The 25542-nt window shown below is 43.5% G+C and overlaps 1 protein-coding gene across 12 annotated transcripts in view; it reads right to left on the minus strand.

The window, feature by feature from the left end:
• NEO1 (neogenin 1) overlaps positions 1-25542 on the minus strand; it is a 165744-nt gene continuing 140202 nt past the window's right edge. For 4 of the 12 annotated variants that reach the window (XM_085515954.1, XM_015872357.3, XM_015872356.2 and 1 more), the window contains exons 18-29: positions 24975-25113; positions 22420-22527; positions 19165-19359; positions 18472-18504; positions 14904-14972; positions 13982-14129; positions 12416-12654; positions 11801-11893; positions 7142-7300; positions 5361-5615; positions 5051-5187; positions 1-2725 (exon numbers count right to left, since the gene is read on the minus strand). In XM_085515954.1, the coding sequence (XP_085372080.1) occupies positions 2642-2725; positions 5051-5187; positions 5361-5615; positions 7142-7300; positions 11801-11893; positions 12416-12654; positions 13982-14129; positions 14904-14972; positions 18472-18504; positions 19165-19359; positions 22420-22527; positions 24975-25113 (1659 nt within the window). In that variant the 3' untranslated portion in view covers positions 1-2641. The remainder of the gene's footprint in view (positions 2726-5050; positions 5188-5360; positions 5616-7141; positions 7301-11800; positions 11894-12415; positions 12655-13981; positions 14130-14903; positions 14973-18471; positions 18505-19164; positions 19360-22419; positions 22528-24974; positions 25114-25542) is intronic. The other 8 variants (XM_085515955.1, XM_015872358.2, XM_085515952.1 and 5 more) reach the window with 3 other exon arrangements.

Below are 25542 nucleotides of genomic sequence, written 5' to 3' on the forward strand. Positions count from 1 at the left end.
TTTGATTGGATTAAAAAAAGTGTATTGGATGTCCAATACAAAATAATAAACATGAAGTTATCAAAAAAAGCCATAGAGTATACAGCAAATACTACAGAAAAGCAAAAACAAAACGAAACAAGATTGTACAGGAAGGCAGATGTCTACAGCAGTCCTTAAAATTATTCTACATGAGAATCATAAAACAATGTACAGGTTTTGCTTCTTCCCCACGTCTCTCAGAGGGAAGCTGCCACTCAACAGCTCGACTATGACACTACAGGGATACACAATGTCCAAATTGAAAAATCACAGGATATGTAAGAAAACGTAGCATTAAAATGTGAAAAAAGTGCAATACAGATTGTACACTGAATTGAATAAATGTTTTCTTTCAGTTTAACCTTAAAAAACCAACTTTGAACAGTTGTTTTAATCATTAAAAATATTCCCCCTCCCCGAATTCAATGACAATATTAACATTCATGGTGTTATACATAAGTAATATTCACAAAGACCCACCAGCTAAGAATACTGTGTGTGTAAGATGGTATTTCTTTGGGTATAGGTAAAAAATAGGTGAAGGAAAACATCCACCCTTCTTTCAGGACAAGGTATGCTGTTCTGTTATTTAAATAGGTATTCTGTAGCTTATTTTGCCCTGAATTGTATTGATTAAAAGTCCAAACATCAGCTTTCCAGGTGGCTCATGATGCTCCAATGCTTTGATTTCCTCCCTTCCCTCAAATAATAAATAAACCCAGCAACTGTGCTAAAAATGACAGTACAAATTGTCCAGGCAGAGAAAGGAAGTAAAACCACAGCCCAGGGCCTGCTGCTTTCTGGGGACCATTCATTGGCTTTTCTTCTTTCCCCAGTGATGGGCACCAAGGATATGGGCCACAAGCTTAAGTTAGAAGGGTGGGAAGCAATCAGGGTTGGTTGGTTTGCCCTGTTAAATCTTGAACAAACAGCTCATTCTGTTCCAGCAGGGGTGGCCTGGGAGCGGTGGGCTCTGGAAGTGCCCAGCCTGTGTGTGCCTGCTGGTACCTGCGCTCCCTCTATGGGCAATGCTGAGCTTCCAAAGGAAATCCAACAGCTTCTCTCTGTCAGTAAGTTTTGGGTTTCCGTTCATCTGAAAAGTGAAAATGCTTAAGAGATTCTGGGGCAGATGAGTTTTATTTCTCTGATTTTCTTTCTTACTAAGATACAGTCCCTCCTTTCCTGCCATTCTTGCTGGCAGAGCCAAGCAATCATGAACATAAGGAGAAAATAGATGAAGCTTTTCCTTCCCCTCACAATGGATTTCCCTTTTGATTTTCCTTCCTTTCCAGCCCGATATATGAACAGCAACTGAGTTGCTAATACTGCCTTTGCTTTTCAGATGGTTCAAAAAGTGTTTTGTTTCTTAATATATTTTTGCTGTGCTTACATCTCTCAAGAATCCTTAAGAGAAGCCTTGTCTTAAAGGGCCTGGGATGGAGAAACTGCACTGGGGTTGGACTTAATGCTCAAGAGTCCCGTGGATGCAGTACAAGGTAAGATGGACGATACCCTTTGGTTTAGGAGAGGCCCAGGCAGCTCCTGGCACCCAGAGAGCTGCTCTCATGAGGTGGCCTTTAACCTAACAACGCCAAAACAAGCAGCAGGTTCAGCTGAATGTAAGGAACCCTACTTTATGGGAGGAAATTTTTTTTTAATGCTCCTAAATGAGATTCTCACTGCAATTCAGTAACCAGAGACACAGTATGCTGGGTTTACAAGGAAGGACGTTACAGAAGATGCTTTCATTTTCTTCAGTCTTTCAAGTCAATGTAGAAAGACAGGAAAACAACAATAACGAAACCTCCCCCTGGTTTCCCTCCCCATCTACTTTTCCCCACTCAAAATATTGAAACTGCACAAAAAGCAACAAACAAGCCTTTCAAATTACATTTCGATTCAAACAGACTGGTAATCTCACAGTGATGAGAGGAGAAAGTCAGGCTTTTAATAATTATAATATAAAAATAATAATAATAATAATAAAAAAAAAAAGCTTACAAATACCAGTGCAGCATCCCAAAAGGCCATGGATTAACTGCCAGAAGGGGATGTAATTATATGCAGGATAGAAAACAAAACAACCCACGCTGGCAATGAATTTTCATACACAATAGAAGCAGTCAAATGTCAGGCTGGGCAAAACAACAGTTTCTCCTTTTTTTTTTCCTTTGATTACATTATTTTTTTATTAAAAAAAGAAAAAGATAAAATAAAAACACAAAATTGTACATAAATGCGAATGTCCAACACTGAAAAGGCAGGGCAAGCACACCACTGAGACTAAACCTGACCAGAAATAAAACCTTATGAAGTCCGCTCTCTTTCCTTTTGTCTGGATGGTAGATTTCAGCCTGCTACGTCCCATCCTGCATGGACTCAGCAGGGAAATGGAACTCAACTTGGTGTGACTTTGTTACAGGATGATGGCCGGGAAGGTCGTCTCTTTTCGACCAGCTGTAGCACAAATGCACCAGTTGGTTCCTCTGCCCCCTGGGGATGCTCTCAATGTGCTGTCCCTCTTCTGTATTGTTTTATTTTTACTGTACAATTCCTTGTGTTCCAAGGTTGAGTCCCAAGAGTTGTGAAACAATCTGGAGTCATGTCCTGGTGAAGGTGGTCATGCTGTAGTGATGGCATTAAGGTCCTTCATGAGTCCTTCCAGGTGGGCCATCTCTTTGGTCAGCTCATCCGGTTCATAGCTCTGTGGGAGATGGAAACAGTTACTGCCAGGGCTTTGCTTCCTTTGGCATAAGGAGCAGCAAGAAGTGCTCAGTGATGCTGGTGGAGATTGTGGCTCTGACTCATAGATAAGCAGATTTATTGCATTATGGGAATTAATACCTTGAAACAACACTTAAAAATCCTAAACGCAACTTTTTGCAGTAGTGATTCATGGTTTAGTTGAGATGGTGATCATCTTCTCTGTTTTCCAGGTATCAATTCCTGCTTCAAGGCAATGGCTGCATGTGTACTTAAGTAGGTTACTGGGAAAAATCATTCCAGCTTAATTGAAGGGGTGGGAGGGAAAGGTTGAAAGAATCACAGGTGTAGAATCCTTTTAAAGATCACTAACTTGCTGGTAGATAGTACTCCATGTAGAGCCTCAACTGTTGAGCATCAGCTACACTGAGCAGCTCTCCTAAGTTTACTATCAGACAAAGCTACTGTGCCCAAGTGCCAAACCCAGAGCAGCACAGCTCCTATGTACCATTTCTGCTCTTGTGCATTGGAGGCACATTGTGAGACCTTCTGGATGGAGTCTAACATGAAAGCTACTGCTCAGCTGCCTGTGTGCTACAATGCTGTCCAGTGAGAGGACTGCTCATACCTGGTATCCCTTCCTTGGCTTCCAGCTGCAAACCTTTTATTTCACTGACACAAATGAACACTGCCGGCATGTTCAGCTTACCAAGCAATCCAGACTCCTCCTTACCTCTGTCCTGTATCAAAAGTGCTATTTGCCAACTGTTGGCCAGTGATAAATATCAGTGAGCTGGAAATAATAAACATGGAATTGGATTCATTCCTTCAGGATCTCATAAAAGATCCTTAGGAAGAAGATTTTATCACCCAGAGGGTGGTGACGCACTGGAACAGGTTGCCCAAGGAGGCTGTGGATGCCCCATCCCTGCAGGCATTCAAGGCCAGGCTGGATGTGGCTCTGGGCAGCCTGGGCTGGTGACTGGTGACCCTGCAGATAGCAGGGGGTTGGAACAAGATGAGCACTGAGGTCCTTTTCAACCCAGGTCTCTCTGTGATTCTAAAAGCTCGATCCATTTGGTTCACCTTCTAATCCTAACTATGTTTTCCAAGTCCTATTTTAGTGAGCATAAAGTATGCATGATGACTTTATACTGTACAAATTATAAGCGGCTAAATTTATGCATAAATATATTTAAAATATAAATCTTATTTATGAATAACAAGTATTTTGGTATCAATCCTAAATAAATAAGGTAGGAGTGACAACAGAAGGGCAAACATGCACGATATCAAGCATGCATACATCTCTATCCCAGCACTTATGGAATACAATCAAGAGGGTGAATTAAAGACACCAGAATGATAAAAGAGGGGAGAAAAGGGGAATAAATAAGAAGAAAAATCATTTGAACAGTTACACACCAGCTAATGTAGCAACTTCTTGGCTTGCACTTTGAAAAGAAAATAGCTCTTGCCTGACGGATCAAACATCCTCCCTTCTTAAAAGCTGCATATTTTTAACAAGGCTCAACTGTTGCATTTTTTCCCAGAATACTTTTATAAAAACATATTTGTGACGATGGCTTTGAGCATTTTGGCATTAATACTTAGTTCCTTGTTTTCAATGACACTCGTTGCTTTGGCAGCTATGCAGCACCATAAGCAGCAGCTACATGGCCTTAAGAGAACCCATGCACAGCATGCTTGCTTGCAACATGAAAGCAGGCAAAAATCAGATGTGCTGGGAACTTCTACAGCTCCTGCAAATGGAAGCCAAAGGCATAAACTGAAGCTTCATTATGTGCTGAAAAGAATCAAGAGAACTGCTACAGACAGATCTAGGCTTCACTCTTCTCTTCTTGTAATTGCAATAGGCTAGAAAGAAACCTGCAGCACTGAGCACGAGAAGAGAAATTATAAGGGAAATCTTAGAGAACATTACTCTGTTTTCAGCTAATGGCCTCAGGATGGCCAAAATATTGCTGCAGATTTATCAGTTTTGACTTGGTGGGCTCTGTGGTCCAGAACTGATGGAAGCACAGCATCTGTTTAGTGCAAACAAGAGTAGAGGTCACAGGTAACCTTCTGATTTAGAAAGTACTACTTGTGCTTATTCTCTGAATGTACAGCCTTGCACAGAAGGTATTTGCAATAGATAGATGATGTTTTTACGGGGGTTTATGTACAACGGCAGACAGTGCAAGCCAGAAGTCTCATTCTCCTCTACCTTTGGAAGTGTCCATGCAGTCACTGCTGAAGTTTACAGCTATCACACGGATAGAGGTTGGCCCCAGGAAGCTGCTGGCAGTGTCAGGGTACTTACGCTTTCCGAGTCCTCGAGCATCCTGGTGGTCTCCTGCACATCAGGGGCGCTGGGAACCACCACAGGCATGGGAGGCCGTGTTCTTCCTAAAGTCCCAATGGATGCAGTTTTCACCGAGTGAACTGGATGGGAGGGAGCTTAAAAGAAATTGTTACACAATTAGGCCTCGGTTCTCTGCCTATTCAGAAAGCTCTCAGGAGAATAGAAAGGATTTACTTCAGTGCCCAATTCTACGTTACCTCACACCCCTGACCCTTTTGTCGTTCCAATCCCCTTCCATCTTCTTCCTTCCCTGCCCATTCCCACTCACCTTGCTGGGTCAGCAGTGGGGTGCTGGGCAGCGCGGGGTCATAGGCAGAGCCAGCCGCTGGCACTGCTGGCACTGCAAAGCTCTTCAGGGGGTGGGATGGACGGACATGAGCTGTGGGCAGGCTCTGGGCTGCGTCCTCCTCCTGTGCACTGCCCAGGTAAGCACCCGAGCCGCTGTCGGGGTCCTGGTGGTCTGCACACGGCTGGGATGAGGAGGCCGGCATGGTGTCAGAGCTCGGCGTGTTCCGAACGGATTCTACAACAGACCAAAACACGTGGTTTGTTTTCTGGAAGAGTAATGGTCTCTGTGGTCAAATGGAAACAAAGCAGCAGTGCTGTGTTGACTAGTGCTTTTTCCAAGACTGCTGTTTTAAGCGAGCTCACAAATCGACCACAAACCACCAGCTCCGTGCAACTGTCCTGTTTGAAGGTGAACTGCAACAGCTGCCCACCAACAAAAGCCTGAAAACAGAATGAGGCCACAGGTACCAACCAGTTCTGCACTCGAACTGCTGTGTGCCTTTAGACACAGTTGGCACCTTGGACCACAACGTGGGACTCAAATCTTCCTTCTCATTGTACACTTCAGTATTTCACAGTACAGGAATTGTTACATAGGTATGTGTATGCATGTATCACTGCGGTACATACACACAGAAGTGCCAGTTTTCTTTCCAAGATGATTGACGGACTCTAAATCCCTTTACTTCCTGAAAGCCAAAATGAAATCCCAGGCAGCAGCCTCCACCCTGAGCTGAGAGGGCAATGAGATGGCATCATGAATTCAGGGCACCGCGAGCCCACTTGGAGCACATGCAGGACAAGAACCAGACAGCAAGCGCTGCCACTTCAGAGGTACAAACAGAGCAAGGGACCTCTGCCTCTAAGACACTGTCTGCTGGCACAGTGCATCCTCATACTGTGCCTTCATAAGGAAACAGGAAACAACCCTCTTGGCTCTGGCATCTTAATTAAAATTCTGACCTTCCACTAGAGAAGCTCATAATTCACTTCAACTCCAGATGTCACCTACTTGTGTTCTACCTACACTGTTGCTTCAGAATTTTTCACAGCACTGGAGATGTTACAAAGGCCATTGCAATGGTTGTGCTTCAAGCCTGAAAAGCCCTGTGCAGGAAACACCACAATTTTCTTTGTGCTTCAGGCAGATTAACCAGAATCTCAGTAAAGTCTGGACTTTAGTCCTCTCCTGCATTTAAGCACAACTAATTAGGAAAGTTATTCTTAAATTGAGTTGTTCAAACTGGATGTAAATGGATGTTTCAAAGTCCAGGGCTGAAGGTTTTAGAATAAGGAATCCTTCTGTTTGAAGTGTGTCCAGAACATTAAACTTCCTTTACAAAGGACATCATCTCCTATTGAAATGATCAATACCTGAGCTACACATGAAGCTGGTTGCAGAAGGCTCAATCTAACACAAGGATATTGTCTGTGTCTGTGCTTAAACCCATCCCTCTGCCCCTACGGGAAATGACTTCTCCTCCATTCCTGTCTTTCTTTGGCAATGAACCAGAACACGTGCTGTGGGTCACCTACAAATACAGTGCCATGTGAATCTGCAGCTGCCATCTAAAACCTCACAACTGTATTGTCATTCAGCACGAAGAGATACAGCAGAAGAAATAGACCAGCTGGGCCGGTCCTTACTCCCTGCTGTAAGGCCCCAGCAGAGGCTGACCAAGCTCCATTTCAGCTCTCCATTGCCACATTTCACTCATTGTTCCATAACAATCAAAATCTGCCTGGACGTTTGTATCTCACCTGTGGAATTGGCCCTGTCTGAATGGGACAAGGATGTGCCCATCGGCCACGGGCTGACCTGGTGATGGAGATAGCTGCGAGTTGGAGAAGCGAGGCTGCCGGAGTGGAAATGATGGTGGGGGTTATCGAGTGAATGGATGGGATGGGCACTAATCACAGCTGTGGATGAACACAAGACAGAAAAATGCTTAACGTACAGACAGACATGCACGTGTACTGAAATGCACCACATCCCTCCCTTCTCCCACAGCACCGCTGAACAGAAGAGCCAACAGCTCAGCAGATTCATGATACCAAGAGAACATTTCAAAGCCAGTTTTCCAGCTCTGCTCTATGCTTCAGCTCCCACCACAACAAGAACAACCCCCCTGAGGCAGCACCTCCATTTTGCTGCACAGCAAGTGCATCCCTCTTGGCTGCATCTTCCAAGAGCTTTCTGTTGCACTTGTGAAGAACAAAGTTCAGCTCCCTTTAGAACTTGCACATATTTCACACGATGCTGTAAATGTCAGACTTACTACAGGAGACACACAAGCTCCAATTCCAAAATAATTTTTGTCTGTCATTGAATTTCTCAACACTAAATATGGCATCTTTGCTTAACTAATTAATGTGAGACAAATAAGCGTAGGAGAAGATACCCATGGCTCTATTCAATCCCTCTGTACATAATTAGTAAAACTCTGCTCCAATGCACTTAAACAAAAACATCTTTTTGGTTTTTTTTTTCCTCCTTCCTTCTTTATTTTTCCTGTTTGAATCAGATGAATTTGATACTTACTGTAAGCCACCCTTTGCCCTGGCTCTCCTGCTGTGACAGCGAAGCCCAACTACTCCCCATGTGGGAGGAGAAATGTGCACACAGTTTAATTCTTAGGATGCATCAAATACTGGATTGCTTAAAATCATTGAAAAGAAAGAGCCTCAGCACAGAACACAGAAGGGAAAGGCTGAACTTCAGCGCTACCACCGGCACCATGGAGAAATGGCTGTGCTGGGTCATTCCTTCTCAATATTTCCTGGAAATTCCCCACACGTTCTGCCTTTGAAATGCACTTTCTAGAATAGACACAAACAATTCTGTCATTGTAACGGTGAGCCTGGTTAAGACTCCTTGCACTGATGAATATAGTTTGAACTAAAGGCCAACTAAACAAATCTGAACTCTCTGACTCCCTCATTTCCTAGAAACCAGCCTGTCACAATGTGTGAATTGATCAGAGGCAGCAATGTGCACACAGTTCAGCTATTGGTAACAACGGATTTCTCCCTCCTGTTATGTCAGCCCAACAGAAAGCCATCTCTATTATCAGCCTCCTGTAAATGCAGATGACTACATGAATACTGAGTGCTCAGTTCTAGATCTAAATCCTGGAGAAAGAGCTGCAAAGGGATACAGCCACAGTGAAATATGAGGTGTTGTCACTAACAGCTCCAAGGAAGACTGAAATGCTGCGTTGTCTTGCAGGGAGCTGGCAAATGGAGGAATGCTCCATAAGAGCTCTGTGATCCGTAAGAGCCGTGGCAGAGATGACAGCTGTCAGAGGCACCAGGAATCCTCCTGCATGTTGGCGAGGTAGGAGGCACATCCATTGTAAGGCATGTGATTAAGTGTAAACAAGATTGCAGTAGCCCTAAAATACTATCCACAGCAGTATCCAGTGAGCAATGGGGGGAGAAGAATGAACCGCAGGAAGGTAAGAGCACCATCCCACTCTGCCATCCAGCTTAGCTGAGAGCAACTCTGCAATGAATTGTGTAGCCTTCAGCTCAAAAAAATGAGTGCATTGTGCCAACAGACCTTCATGAAGCAAAAAATTCATACCAAGAAACAGACAAAGAAATGTGGTGAGTTAAAAAACAAACAGGCCTCTGCTTCCTAACATCCCTCCAGAAGTTTTGTCTTCCTGTTGTAGAAGGCAGCGACCTGCCACGCATGCACCATTCCTATTGCACTATTGCATGTTATAATAAAACTGAACATTAAATTATCCTAATTTAGTATAAGAGGTAAGTTTGAACACAGGAGTGGGGGGAGAAAAAATACCAGAGGGAAGTCATCTGCAGCCGCAGACACAACACATGGAATGGTCCTGCCTACGTTGCTTGCTGAGAAGGGCCTCATGTACCAGAGTGTGGGTTTTCTGCATGGCTTCTGCCAGAAGTATCTAAAAGGGACTCATTTCCTTAATGCTTTCGCTGAGCAGAAACCTATAAGAATTTTTGTAAGCGGGAAATAATACTGAAGTCACAAGAACAACTTCAAACCCTGAGGCATCAGAAGGCCTTACTTCTCCTCCCAGACATTTAGTGCCTCGTGCTGCACTGAGAAAGCTGTGTCTATAGATCCCTCCTCCTCTCTGGGAAAGCAGCACCCTATAAGGCAGGGAAAACAGATACGCTTCTCAAGCGAACTCAATAGAGCTGGTATCAAAATAAGATGTCAAAACTAGGTTTGGTGCTGCAAGGAAAAAATCATCTCCACAACTGTATCTGTCAGCCTAATCATATCAGCTTGAATACTATCAAGCAGTGCAATTGGAATACGCTGCCTTCATAAGATGCGTGCCACCACTGTTCCTATCACGCCTGTCAGCTGCACATCTTCCATCCTACGTGGAGCTGATCAGGTAAGCTGCCGAGTGTCTTTCTCACTGAATTAACATAGCATGAGGCACACATTACTATGCTACTTCTATGCAGCACGCTTCAGCACTGGCTGCTGTGTGTACTCTGATGTGTTCGTCCATTGCTGTATCTCATCTGGAGAAAAACACACTTGTCAATATCAGAGGAGTGCAAACGAAGACTTCATGCAGTCTGCATCTCTATGGGGTCACGCAAGTCTGAACACATTGTGGAAATCATCAGCTGCCATGCGCCTTGTTAGACACCCATCTTTGACAGCAGACCAGCTTTGAAGAAACAAACCAGAATAAGGGTGATCAGCATCACTCTGTCCTCTGCTTTTTCCTGATACATGAAAAACTAGGAGGAAACAGGAAGCATCAGACTACTTGCTTCAAAACAAAGAAAAGCAGATATTGCTCCTGAAATGTATTTCAGCTCCCAAGTTTCAGTGTAGCTGTTGGGAGGTTTAGCAAAGACCCTTCTCATCTCGAAGTTAATCATTTGTCGAACAGAGGTATGCTCTCATGCTTAAAACATTTCATAATAAGACTTTTGTTGAAACACAAGTTAGCACTTCTGCTCAACAGATCATTAACTGATAGGGAAGCAGAGAAATTAGAAGTAACACCAGACAGCCTCCGCATTTAGAAGTCTGCTCTGCCAGACCAAAAGCCTCAGCCCCTCTCAGTGATTGAAACACATTCTACTACGTTAGCATAACAGACACACTGTGGAGCAGTAGTACTGTACCTACTGCAGAGGCTTCTGGTGTCTTTTTTCCTCCCTACCCCCCCAAAAAAAGCAGCGTTGCAACTCAAAGCTGTTTCTTCTGCTCAGTATATTATGGAACTAGCTCACCAGCAGGGACATCTTGCACTGAGCTGTGGTGACACACTGCTGAGTTCTCATCTTCCTTCACTGGGTGACTGAGTCATGTCTGAAGCTGCTCCTGAGTCACTACTACTGTGCTTTGGTGTACATTCATACTGATTTCTGTTTGCCTCATGAAGGTGGGCTCTAAACTATAGAGTGGTCAAGACCTACTTCACAAGGAACTCAGCTGTCTGTGCACTGGGGATGGCAGTTATGTTTGATGCTTCAGTGCAAGAGTAAGGTCACTGCAGGTACAGGTAAACAGCCATTTAGGAAATGGTGAACATGATTCCTGTGAAAATGTCAAGATGCTGCCACTAACTCCATACATTTTCAAGATGCAGAAGAGTCTGCAGAGACTGACCATGTACCAGTGCTAATGGGACCAGCTTTAATCAGTTATCTGTATTGCTGACACAGACACAGAAGCAATCAGAGAAGTATTTAAGACTGGGATCAAGGGGATGGAGTAGCTGCCTCATGAAAAGAGGCTGGAAAGGCTGGGAAAAAGGTGACTAATGGGGGAGATGAATCCAGTGGAGACCGACCTACCCATAAAGGCAATGGTTAAGGAGTACACAGCATTCACTACCAAATCCTGATATTAGAACCAAAAATCACTTGCTGAAGCCAGTAAGAGATTGGTAAAAAAAGACAATACAAATAACTACATTAGACATCACGTTTTGAATGTCTGGAACATGCTGCCATCGGAGAGTAGAGGCAGACAGCAAATGCAGTAAGGGGTTAGACCTGTTCAGCAGGTCAGTAACTAGACAAAACTCTTAGCAGTGATGAACCCCCTACAGCTCCTGTGTTACAGCTGGCAGAACACAAAGGGGATGGACTATAAAAAGCAGCCAGGCTCACATCTCTAAAAAGCACCTGCAATTGCCACTGCTGAGACAGACTGCTGGACACATTCCTAACTCATCCCCCTTTTGCAGCACACCACCTGCTCACTCAAACACTGCCTTCACAACAGGGGATTTGGGATGCTTTCTTTGAACCATTTCCATTGCAGATATGGGAGAATTACTTAGGAAATTCAAAGTAGAAAGACTGTTAGTTAGTGCAGGTGGGTGTGCATACGTATCAGCACGGCTTGTTTGGGTGCTCCCAGTTCCAAGGCAGCAAGGTGGGCTGTAGACTTACGCTGAGGGGGCTGAGAATCAAAAGGCATCATCATCTTGGGCCTCATCCCCCTTCTTCCTGCCAGCGTGGACATGCTGTCCTCCGACTCATGCCCTGGTGTAAGAACAATGAAGGTTATTTACCATGGCAGCAAGACTTCTGGGATGCCATACCGATTTCAGTCCTCCTCTCATTATTTCTGGGTGCGTAGGAGGGCTCTCCTTTTAGTAAGCAGTTCTGTGAATCACAATGGACAAAACCAGCTCCTCCATCCTTCACCAGGAGGAAGACAGTTAATGTAAAGCCTGCTGGGCACTAGAAGGGTTCTCAAGGCCATCAGGCAAACACAGACCTAACTGTGCTTGACTGCACACACTTGTTATATGAACTTCTGAAGAGCAATCAGTTTTTACTAAAGGAAAAATCCAACACTTGCACTTCAGTTTTCTCACTAAAACACGATACTTCCTTTGCAGAGAGCCTTATAAACTAAGCACGAGGCAAATAAACTGCTTGGAAATTAAGAACAAAGAAAATCAGATGGCCTAGAAAACTTCAATAAAGAGATTCTGCGAGATACAGAAGAATATATTTAATTTCAAACACTCAGGCTCAAAGCAATTGCTGATGGCTCACCTCTGTAGGAGTTCCGCCTTTGGTGAATATTGCTGTCCATGGAATTATCAACTGGGGTGATGTCCTGGGAGTTGCGAGGGATTGGGGTATCTGTCATGATTGGATTGGGATCTGGAGATTTATCAATAGGTTTTAGCTCCAGTCTTTCATGATGGATCCAAAGGTCAGGAGGTTTGACATCTTTGGAATTCCCTTTGTACTTGTGGGACCCATTCACTGATTTGCAGGCAGCTCGTTTCCTTGGGAGGGAAAACAAATAACATGTTCTTAGATGTATGTTTCCCTTCACTTGGTGGAAAAAGGCAAATTTTCATTGAGATTTCTCTCTGATCTTGTATCCAGCTGAGCGAAAGCTACCCACTGGGCAGGAAGCTTTGAATTTTACATATAAGCACATCTGGCATCTCAGAGCACAGCAACTCTGATGCAGAATTTTGTCTCAAATGGTGCCGCATGCTGCAGAAATTGCTCTACAGTCTGAGCTTCCATTAACAACAATTAAGTTTCTGGTGCTTATAGTTATTGAGGGAATATTCTAAGCATGAAATGCCCATACACCACGCTGTGCTGTACTCCAGGGCTTACAAACAACCTCAAACAATAACTGCAAGAGCACTGAAATAGCCCATTACCCCAATAGCATGGTTAACCTGAAGACTAATGACAAGAGTGTTCATTTTACTGCTGCTCAGATTAGACACAACTAACTACAGCGTGTGTGAGGTTCCCTGGTCCACATTTGACAAGGAGCCTGTGAATGGCAGCACCATTTCTGTCTCTAAAATGAGGGCAGAAGTCAGATACACACCTATATTTAGGATTCTGGAGCATTTCTCTACAGAATCCCACACCAGGTTCAGATTCTATTCCAGCCATCTAGATGTTATTGCATTAGATGTTACCACGCATAGCTTGGAAACCTGCTCCACACAGTGAAATACGTGCTATGAACAGAAGTGAGAATGTGCCTGAGCTGCTGAGCTCACACAGCTCTATGCGGATGCTCAGGGCTGGAAATACAGGAGCCAGGCCAGCATGCTGCCCTGTCTGAACTGACTCTGCTTCTGATCCTGGTGCAAGCAGCAATGGAAGCTGCATAACGAGAGATGCCAGCTCTCAGATGACTGTCTGAGTTTCCAGCAGGACACCCACCAAAGCTTGGTGTGATTACTTGCAAACACACAGCACTGATTTTCAAAAAGGAATGCAAGATAATCCCAGTATTTTAAACAACAATTTATCTCTAGAAAGAAAGAGGTGCAGATCTGTATAAAACCACTGTCTGATTTGTAAACCTCTGACGGCTGTAAACTCTGAAACACTGAGTAGGAAAAGCAGAACATCATCATCATCTCCACAATAACACCCACCAATACAGCTAAATTATCTTCTGAACACTTAGAACTCAAGCTCATGTCCCAGCACTGCATTATTATTTGGATCTCAGCACATGGTCTCTACACTCCACTAGACTTCAAAGTAATAAATTCTAAACCATCATAAAGGCATTAACTAGAGTGAAAGGAGAAATATCGGATGGGTCCAAATGCCACCCGGAAAGCTTACTTTTTTTGGTGAGAAGTGGTACGACGAGTGCAGAAAACAGCGACGATCACCACTATCACGATGGTGATGACCCCAACAGACACTATGATGACGAGAAGCATGTTGCTATCCAAGGGAGAGGTCGGACTTCCATGGGGACTATTACTGCCTGTGGAGCAGGGAGAGAGGTGTTATTTATCTTAAGGCTTGGAAAAGATCCCCATCAGAAGCCAAGGGTACTGATCCAGGCTGGGAAAAAGATGAGTGGAGTAAGACAGATGGAATTCTGTTGAAACACTTACTTATTCATTTGTCATTCACAATTTGTGTTTCTGTACTACTGTTACACCTATAATGCACTGAACTGATTCATTTCCAGCTAACAGTCTGTAAAACTTCAAGTTCCCCCTACTCAAACAACTGCCATAAGGAAATCCAATAGTTCAGAGTCTAAGGAGTAAACACGGGACCTTGCTAGAACTAAACCACTGTGGGCATTCCTTTGGACCCAGAAATCACACAAATCTGATCAGAATTCAACTGCAAGCACTCTCCTCTAAAGGAAAACACACTTTATGTAATGCTAATGAGTGCTACTGCAGGGCAGAGCTGCCACAGTACACAGCGCTGATCAGGAGAAGGGGTTAAGATGATTTTTCTCCTTCCTGATATGTTCTTGCTGAATTAGTTTTACACTTGTACAGCAGCCCTTTAAAACTAAACAGAGAACAAGATCCACTGTCAGACTGAAATGCAAATGCCCGTGAAGGTATTTCTCCCAAATACCAAACACAGTGGGCAACAGTGCTATGACAGAAGTCTGATGCGATTTCATGAGTGGGAGCAGTTCTTGTCTTAAAGAGAAAAAAGTTATGGCAACAGATCTGACCAGGGCTGTGTACAGTGTACTGTCACTGTGAAACACCACACACATCACACCTACCGCTGAGCGGGGGTTTGTAGTCCGGCCCCACGTCCACTGGGCGGCTTCCTTTTCCTGCAGATCCCGAAGCTGGAAAAGTCACATATGTGGTAATTCCATGTGCACCATCACATCCACACACACACAGACTCCCACACGCTGTAGCATTCTAAGGAAGCTTCTTTCAGAGCTTCTTTCTGAACTGCTGTGAGCGCTTTCCCCCCTACACAAAGGGTGTTCCTCCGAGGAAAGAACCACTTCAGAAGAGCTGTTTAACAGTTGGTTTCCTGAGCACCCATTTTGTTCCATCGTAAAAAATATAATAACAATTATTTGCAGCAATACACAGGTATATATTGAGACAAACAGCTTTACCACACTTGTACAGTTAATCATATTGAAGCAGTAATTATACAGGTTTCTCTTCCTAATCCCTAATTACATTAAGTGAGGAAGCAAAGCGCTGTAAATATTGTCCCTGCTTAAGCACACAGGCCTGCTTTGAACCTCTCTCCATTCTTCTCCCCTTGTTCCACATTTCCACAGCTGACAATGAAGTATCACTAAAATGCTTCAGGTGAAAAAAATCTGGATTCTTTCATCATTTTGTGTTTCCAGTAGAATCCAATAATGCAAAATTACCACCAATGATAACCACGCCGTGCCCAGAACAACTTTCCCCTTATAGCAATTCAGGATACACAGTAATACACACAAAAGCCCTAAACCAGAGAAAACTGAAGTCTCCCAAATGCAGCACTTTCTATTCTAAACAACAAGTATGAAGTGTAGAAGGATGTACATGAAATGGAAATTATGAACCTCACGTCAAAGTCTGTAGCTTAGACATCTGATAAGAACATGGTGAGAAGAGCAGAAGGTACCAGCAATAAAACTAGATGAACACCAAGGAGGCCACTAAGAAGAAATGATGCATGTTTACAGTGAGAAGTTAGGTGCTGTCTCACATAATGGAAAAGATGTAATGCGGGACAACTCTGTAATGGCAATGACCATCAGCAGCTGCCAGTCCAGAGAGGACATAGCACTGAAATGAAGCACATTCTCTCTTGGAAGTACTGGACAAATAATTTTGCAGCAGTGATTCTTAATAGAATTAATTAAACAGAATTGTAAGCAGCTTGCATTTAATGTATTTGGATCTATGTGGCTGGGTCATTTGCACCAAAAGGACGTGGAAAAAAACAGTGAGGTGAGTTCTCTTCTCCAGCCCAGCCTTTTAGACATACAGAGCTCCAGAGGAGCTCAGAGGCAATGCAACTAATTGGCCAGGTTCAAAAAAGACAAACAGAAAGTCCCGTGCATGGGTAATGCAGCAAGTGGGTCCTTGGTGTGGGCAAGGTCATGGAGCAGCTGACAGCCAGGAGATGGTGGCATGCTTCACGTCCATCTTTCCATGGGATGGAAGCAGGTATTTCAAAACAAACAACATCTGACTATAAACATCATTGGTAACTATGCAGACATGCTATCTTTAGCTTCTATAAAACATGTTACTGTGCACCGTGCAATGCTTTGTTAAAAATAGCCTAATAAAAAAGCAATGTGGCACCTATTAACAAGATTAACAACTAATTAGCTGATAAGAATAAGAATTATAATTGCAGAATCATTGTTCACAAGGGATATTTCTAATGAGGTTCTGTAAAGACCTGAGCTCAGCCAAGTATAATTCAATATCCTTAATAACACTGGGAAGGAAAATTAAAATAATTGCTACTCAACTTAACAGATGACACAGGATGATGGAGTAGATAATGAGATACGCAGAGTCACCTGCCCGGACCAGCAGGGACCACGTGGCAGCTGCAGTCAGTGCAGCTCATCAGGGCTCTGTGCTCACTGCCACACCACCCCCATACGGGTGCATCAGCGACAAAGGATGCAAATCCTAGTTAGATACTGAAATTGCTGGGATGTGCCCAAGCCAAGCACATGCACACTGCACTTTCTCTATGGCCACCGACCAGCCTTTATCCAGCAGCTCACATTCCTGTTGAGGTTTTCAATTCTCTTTCGTATTAAGTTCAAGTTCACCTGAAACTCTTGTTGCCCCTCAGTTCTCTGCACCCAGGCAAACTTGCTTTCATTTTGTGCTACTTTAGGGTAGTTTTACTAGGACAAGATGCCTTAACCTTTGCTCTTCTTCTTAGGCAAAGGCCCTGCAGCTTGACAGTAACAGCCAGCAACTTCTCCTAATACAAGCTCTATGCTACAGGAGTGTGTGGAAGAATAATTTGGGGTGCTTAGTGCAAAAGAACAACCCTGAAAGAGGGGAGAAGCAAGACAGAACCACGGAGCCCAGAGCCTCAGTCCCACTGCAGCTCTGGTCCTGCCAGACTTGAGCAACCTGTCCAGTATTTCCTGAAGTACACAGCTCTGCAGGTACAGACCTTGTCACTGAGGTTTTCTGCTGCTCAGCTTGTCTTCTTCTTTTCTACATTTAACCTATTATCCGTGACTTACTTGGAGGTATTCCGAAACAAAAATCCCTTGACTTTGATGATGTATATACATCATCTACGTTTATAAATATTAATGTAATTGTTAGTATAAGAAAATGTTGCTTCAGGATGATAACACTGGTGAGAAAATCAAAGTTAGAAGATGAGTGCAGAAGAGGAAATGGCAACTTTTAAGTAAAACCTCTTAATCTTTCCCTATTCCATAACTGCTGCAGTGGAGCACAGAGAGCATCTGCTTCCCCCAGACAAGCCTGAATCTCAGCCTGCATCTCTGTTATGCATCTGGGTAAAGACTTACTCCGTAACTGCCTACTATCAACATTAGTTAGTACAGAAGAAGGGAAAAGCATATTTAAGAAATTACTTCTAAATAACAGATTGAGAGCAAGTTAAGAAAAGCTCATTCTCAAACCCTGTCAGGATCTGTTTAATTGTATGTCTGAGCTGCGTGCCAATGTATTTTAGCTTCATCCCTTTAGACTAATTCTTCCCCTTTTTATTAGGCTTGCAGCTTTTTAGGAAGAAAGCAAAAATAGCCCTGGGACATTTGTTGTATAATGCAATGCAGGAAACTCAAAGCTACCATTTCTTAAAGCGAGCATTAAGGCTGTTAGTAGCTAACGCTGTGCTTGGGAGTCTAAACGAGCTGCCAAGCAGAATCTCACCAAAAAGGGTTTCTAGAGCAGACACGCTTTTCTTTATTACAAAAATAATTATAGATGTAGAGCTCACAAAACAGCACTTGTGCTAATTAGATAACTGTCTGATCTTCCTCCTCTATACTCTGAGATCTCGCATCTGTGGGCAGAGGCTGGCTGGAATATCGCTTAATCCAAATTCATTTTGACAGAATGATTCACCTCTGGCATTACCCACTTGTCCCTTCATGTGACATCTGACTACAGAGGCCATTTTATATTCCCAACACCCGAACCACAAATAGAGCTTCCAGTTATTCCACTATTAAAAGCACAACAGGAACTTGCTCGTTTATATTTAGAGCAGCAGATACTTGTTTCAGTTAGGAGATGTAACAGCACACAGAAAGGAAAACAACATGTGGAAAGGATGGAGTAAGAGAGAAAGCATGGCTGTTCATTTACCTTGATCATTAGGCATTTTATCTGAGGATTCAGCTAGTGGGACAAGCACAGGGAAGGAAAAAACAAGAGAAACATCACAAGGCTTGAAGGAGCGAGAGATGGAATTTCAACTTTCAGACAGCATAAATGGATTTGCTGGCATTACGCTCTATATCTTTAACCACAAATACATGGAGAAAGCACATGGAGAAAACACCTCTCCTTGTTTTTTTTTCCCTCCTCCCCCCAAGATATGAGATGTTTATGTCAGCTCACCAGCTAGCAAGCCCTCCCCAGTTAGAAAGCCTGCTGTGTCACTGCAGCTCCATCACACTGCCCATGAGCTGGCTCGTGTTCCCCAGATCTGGCTGCATCACAAGCAGATGTCACATGCAGGACCTCAAGCCATAAAGCAACTAGAAACTCGTTTTTTAAAATGCACATGTGGGACGTGGGCCCTCAGCACTAATAATGAGATGCCCTAAGGGCCAGCTGCTCACTGGGAATAACACAAATAAGCAAATACTCGAGCAAAATTTGCATATGCATTAACTACATGCAAGAGCAATCAGAGAGAAAATTCTATTCTAATCAAACTTCATCATCATCCCATTTTTTCCAGTTTAAATATAAAATCTGTGCTGCCTGGCGTCCCACCCTCCGAGGTGTGGCATTCCGAAAATGCAAAGCTATTTGGATGCAGGTGATGCTGACCTTTAGGGGTCCTGAACTGGACGGCCTCAGACATGGGCCCCATTCCTTTTGAGTTGCGGGCCTGAATTTTGAAGTAATACGGTGTGTCGAGGGTCAGCTCTTGTATCTGGTGGGTCAGCCTGTTCCCCACAACCGGCTCAATAACCCAGTCGTGTATCTCAGCATTCACGTCTGTACTGTAGTAAATGATGTATCCTATTCAAAGGAAGGAAACAAAAGGATTTTAAACATAAAAGAACACAGTAGTCGTAAGATCTAACAGCAAGAGTTCTATTAACTATTAATGGTATTTGCACAACTAAACGATTTTGGGTTTCTGAAAAGTGTGTTCTTATGTTTTCAAAGACTAGGGATGCATTTATGTATCAGACAGCCTTCCCATCTTAAATGCTAAGCTGTTCAGAAGTACGTTGAGAGGAAAAAATCCACTTAGAATATCAACATCATTTTTGACCACTGCTCATAAAGAATGGATGAATTCCTCATTTCCATCTCTGTCTGTTCGTGGACTCAATAATGTAAAAAACATAAAGCTACTCTTCTAAACACATCCTCCAAGTATTAATATTTAGAGAAAATCGCTAACCTTGAAACATCAAAACGTAAGAAAGTGTGTTTATGAGTTGGTATTAGACACAACTAATGCGATTAGCATTACTTTTCAGTTTTTTAACAAAGAAAGCAATCTGAAGAGAACTGAAGCTGTCTTGTAGGTCCTCAATAAATAAATAAATAAATAAAGTACAGGAAGAGCAAATGATGTGTTGTTATACTGCAAATACAAACCACTGCGAAGTAAAAGCTTGGCAAGTTCTGCCACACAGAGAGCACAGAGGCCTTGGCATTGATGTGTACAAATACAGGGCTAGCTCAGAAGCCTCATGCACAAATGGCCCAGGGAGGCTGTGGATCCCTGCAGGCATTCAAAGGCCAGGCTGGATGTGGCTCTGGGCAGCCTGGGCTGGTGGTTGGCAACCCTGCACACAGCAGGGGGTTGGAACTGGATGAGCATTGAGGTCCTTTTCAACCCAGGCCATTCTATGATTCTATGATAAACTGCTGCTTCCCCTGCACCACAGACCTTCTGCCCACGAGGGTCACAGAAGGAAAGGGAAGGCAGGCTCTGTAGAGCACCTCCCAGAAACATTGCTGACAGCCCAAATTCATGTACATCCCAGCAATCAGTAAGGCACGGGCAATGCCTGAAACACCAGCTGTAGGTCTGGCATGCTTAATTTCTTCCCTTGGCATCACCGTTAACCACTGGGGGTAGATTTAATAACTTGCTACTTGTAGTGGTCACAGAGGAACAAATCTGCAACTTGTCTCCAAAGGGACAACATAAGCACACGGCGACAGCTGAAAGCATTATTTATAGCATAGTGGCACAAGACTACTGAGTTTACTCATGACTGTACTAATTAGTCAGCAATTATAATGATGTAAGAGCATCTGGAATCCAGACTAGCACATTTCAGTCTTTCAGTCTCTTCCATCCATCCTATCCCCATCAAACAAAGATGAGCGTTGAAAAGACAAGTATCCACAGACATGCTACAGATTGCATGGAATCCCATCACTGCACAGCACTTCTGGTACCACTGCTCAGAACCAAGTGAGTTGGGTTAACGAGTCATTAACTACTCAAGACCCCGTTTCTCTCGCTGGCAGTGGCTCTCTCTCCAGCAGAGGGCACTCAGCTCCCACATCCCCAAAATCCCACCCTTGGCGATTTGAATCTAATCTTTGGTGGGCTCAACAATATGAACAGACGTACATGTTTTAGAAAACACAGAGTTCTAATATATACTACACGTTGAATGGAAATATCTAGGAATAACTGCAAAGTTCTGCGTCACAGTACAGACATTTTCTTAACGGGAAGGTGTGTGAGATCATTCCACTAATCACACTGTGTAGGGAAATGCTGATCTCTTTGTACATTGCCTTCCCTTCCCTATGTACACACAGGATGTAGTGACAGGCTTATCTTTTTAAGAGCATACAGATATAACCACGGGTTCTTTGAGCCTTATGTTTCACACCTGCCTCAATGACCTCACTGGCTGCTAGTGAGCATGTCCTTTAACCTGCAGTCAAGATTAAGGCCCTTGTTGCTCTGCTCAAATCCTCCTTCTCACACAGAGGAAACACCTTGCAGATAATAAAGTAACCCAGGATCGGCTTTATACACAGAAGAGAGAAAATCTGCTGTCAGTGTGCACAGACAGCAACGGCTCAGGCATGGCATGCAGAGGGAGGGCTGCTGTGCTCGAATTTTATCTGTATTACAGCTCTTACCTGCAGCCTCCATGCTATGTGCTCAGAGCCACTTTGCTCTCCTGGGGTCTTTCTTTCCATAATACTTAAATTATTGTAATTAAATACTTAATAATGCTGTCTTACAACAATGTTCATGACTTTACTGTTCATACTAAGTGCAGTGTCTCCACCATTCTGCCTTTCAGAGGAATCAGACTCATTGTTTTCCTGTATAGAATGTGGGCTACAGCACCGTGTGATCAGACTCTTCCCTTGCTGACAGGTTCCAAAGGTTTGGTTCTGCATCACAGTGAATTCTGACAACAAAAGTAAAAATCATACACCGCAAACTATATGGCAATAAAATCTGCTTTAAGCAGAGGGGAAAGAACAGAAAATTGAAGTGAATTATTTCAGAAAGCCTTCGGAAATGGAATCCAAACAGAACGCTTACTGAAAGGGAACAGTAATTATTGTTTTCCATAAATGATTTATCCGACATGAAAGTGATGCAGTTACCAAGTCAAATAACAGTTTACTTCTAATGATTATGTCAGGGGAGTAATAAACAGGCTCCAAGTCTGTTCTGTGCATCTGAAATGGCAGAAAGATGACAAAGAGCTCTGGGACAGAGCCTTCTAAATAAGATCTTGACAGGCCGGGTGCATTACAGACGTATTTCTGGAGGCACATGGTTAGAACAGCGCAGGCTGATGAAGGCAAAGGTTATTGAGACATTTAAACTTTCAATTATATTTCTGGTTCAACTCCCATTCCACGCTGCAGTTACAGTTTATATCTTAATATATTTTTACTAGGTACAAAAGTAAATAATTAATCTGAGCCACTAAAGAGATCGGCAAAGATGATATTGAACCCTTGGATAGCTCCGGGCTAAATGAAGTATGGAACATGTTCACGTAGTTATGTAGATTACATTCTGCTGTTAACAAGCTATCTCCTATCTGCCTTTATAGCTCATGCAAACTGCACCTGTAATTTTGCCGTTGGCTTCAGATGGAGGCTGCCAGTTCACAATGATGGTCCGAGGCTTTCCCTCTTTGCTCACCACAGTCACATCCTTGGGAGGCGAAGTAGGAACTGCAAACAAATGGAAAACAAGCCATCAGAAACCACATTCCCCATTTCCCTGGGTGGAAGGAACCTCGGCACCATCCCTTTTTACTGGAGAAAGACACACACACAGTAATAAAACCTCTTCAAACCAATCTGCCATCCCGGTGCAGTGCTCTTACCCATTTCCTCCACTACTGTGGCAAACACCAGCTGGAGCACAGCACTGCCTTTCCATGGGAGGTCCCCCTGTTCCTAAAGCCTTTCTATTGACAGGTGCTGTGATTCATGACCCAATGAGCACAGGTGTCTTCAACATAAAACTTGTCTTTGCAGAACTGCAGCAGCTGGGATTCATGACTTCTAACACGAGTTTGTTCAGTCATCAGGAAAATTACATCAAGCTTGTGGAATAAATACATGTATACGCAGAGACATAAGAAATATCTCTACATTTTCAGGTTTACGATGAGACCAACACCTGGTAATATCAAATCTGAGTCAGTAAAGCAAATCCACCAGCGGTTTAAGAGTCACCACCTAAGAGTCCCACCTTACTGTACTGGATGTTTGCAATCTGCAAGGAAACATGCACCACAGAAGCATCTGCAATCCAGAAATATTTGGAGAACCATCATCCAAACTTTCCCCTTGTGTTTCCAGAGTGCAAGGCAGAGAGAGAGCAGGAGAGAGGGGGAACTTTCTGCTCCCAGCAGCCCCCTCCTGCTGAAAACTCAGGAAATGGCACAAACCACTGCAGTGTGAGACTGAAACCTGAGCCCTTTCTTGCTGGGAACTCAAACATCCAGCTGGGGCTTGGATTAATGGATTTCAAATGCACAGAGCCGGCCTCCGAAGGTGCATTAACCAGCTACATTTGGAACGCCACGCTATAAAAAAAACATGAGACTTTTAATTAGGTAACTTTTAGCAAAGTAAATCTGCCTCGGATATTTAATACCAGCATAGGAACATTTAGTGCTTACGCAGTGTTTTTCACATTGGAAGAGCTTTATGTGTAGTACCTATTAGGAATTAATCCGCACATCCTCTGAGCTGGCTGCCTGTTAGCTCCATGCAGAATAATAGTTGGAAACCAGGGCTGGTAAAAGCAAAGCTTAAAAATTCCTGTAATTATTGTCCTAAGGACTTAAAAGCACACTGCTCAGAAAGGATGTAAAGCACGAGCTGAGGCCCCGCTGCGAGCTGCAGCACACAAAGCAGGACCACAGCACCAGCCCTCCAGAGATCCATACAGCACACAGCAAAACCCTTACAGCAGCTACCCCAGAACTCTATTCAGCATCACACAGGGTGAGAGTCCTGTACAGCGCTGCAAGTCGTGAGTATTCAAAAATAATGAGTCACACACTCAGGAATTTGGCAAGTAATATAAATCACAAGATCTGTTATGAGAAAACATAATCGGCCTTTTTTTTTTCTCCTTTGCCTCATAGCTTTTAGCTCATGTTTGCAAGTACTCTTTACAACTGCCCCAACTAGAAAGAGACTTCTTATTTAAATAGAAAGAATGAAGCTGACAGTATCTCTCCCCCACTCCCTCACTTTCTGAGTTTCAAATTCTTTTTAAGATCTTTTTGCATGCAATATTTGCTGCTCTTAGCAAAGGGCTCTAAATGAGAGTGTGTGTGTGTTTGCCAGCACAAGTACAGGTACAGTCCTTTAGCAGTGTAAAGCAAAGTAACTGGGGGGGAAGCCAGCCTCCATGCTGGCTCCATGGCACCAAGCTTTTCTATTTCTGGGGAGTGTATTCTTGTTTCAGAGCAGCTGGATGACCTGACCGATTCTTCACATGCTTGATTTTTTTTTGCTAGATTTTAATCAGGTAGGAGAACTAGAGGGTAATTTGAATATGCTCTTTGTTGTCCTCACAGTTCAAATACACAGACCCAGCAGCACAGCAAGCAGTGGGTTTAGCAACACAAAGGCCATTTCACCCCGCGGGATGGCAGGGGCTAACAAGGGGCAGGGCCCTGCAGCAGCAGGGGAAGTACAAAGCATTGGCGGAGAAAAAGGCTCTAGGCCTCATCTGGATGTCTGAATTTCTGGTTTTGATTCATTTTCCTCATGCACTTCTTCTCTGTAATGATTACCATCATACTTCTTATACCAACTTTTAATTATTATTTGCTAAATCACTGTCTTTGTATTTGCTGTTAGCATAGTGTTTCTGAGATGTTCCAAACGTATGCTGCTTCACTCTCCTGTCTGTGAACTGTGGTTCATTATTCATTACCTCGCTGTAATTTGATGTAAATTTTTTTGCATGCAATCATCCCTTTGAATTCTGGAGTAGGCTGTTTTTTAATCAGGATTTCTGACCAAATCCCAGCAAGTATTCATCAGCATAATCATCCTAAAGGCACGCTGCTCCTCCAGCAGGATTCTGGCAGACAAGACTTGGTGCATCTCATCAGGAATGGAAGCCCTTCCCAACACACACAGATGAGTACCTAGTTCAAAAGTTGTCCCATGCGCTGTCATACTCCACGTGCTCGATCTTCGCCCTTTGGTCACCATCACGGAGAATTCATACAAGGTGTTTGGTTTTAACCCAGTCACTAAATAGCTCAAAGTGGTCGCGTTGGCCGTCTGGAAGAAAAACAAAGCATCAGTAACTCCTGAACTGAGAGCCATCCATCACCAGCTCCAGGCAGCCCTCTCTCAGGTGCGTGTTTAAAGCACCTCAGCATTGCTGCATTTCATAACCACATTCATTAATTCGCTAACATTTCTGCTCTGTCATGCAATTCATTAATCAACTGTTAATGTGTCGTTGTTTCAGCCTGAACTAAAATTTCCTTCTGCAATCAGCAAGAGAGTATATAACAGCAGCTGATTCTAAATTAAAAGAAAGAAGAAGAAAAAAATAAATAAATACAAACCAATATGAGGTCCTGGGCACACTTGTTATGCAGCAGGCTGAACCACCGACTGCTGGGGGGTGTTAATTTACAGCATTTCATTAACTGATGGAGCTAGGGAAAACAATGAAGCACGACCAACAATAGAGGCCCTTCC

This window comes from Coturnix japonica, chromosome 14 (assembly GCF_054131305.1).
Source record: "Coturnix japonica strain WE chromosome 14, WE-NBRP24, whole genome shotgun sequence".
Lineage (NCBI taxonomy): Eukaryota > Metazoa > Chordata > Aves > Galliformes > Phasianidae > Coturnix > Coturnix japonica.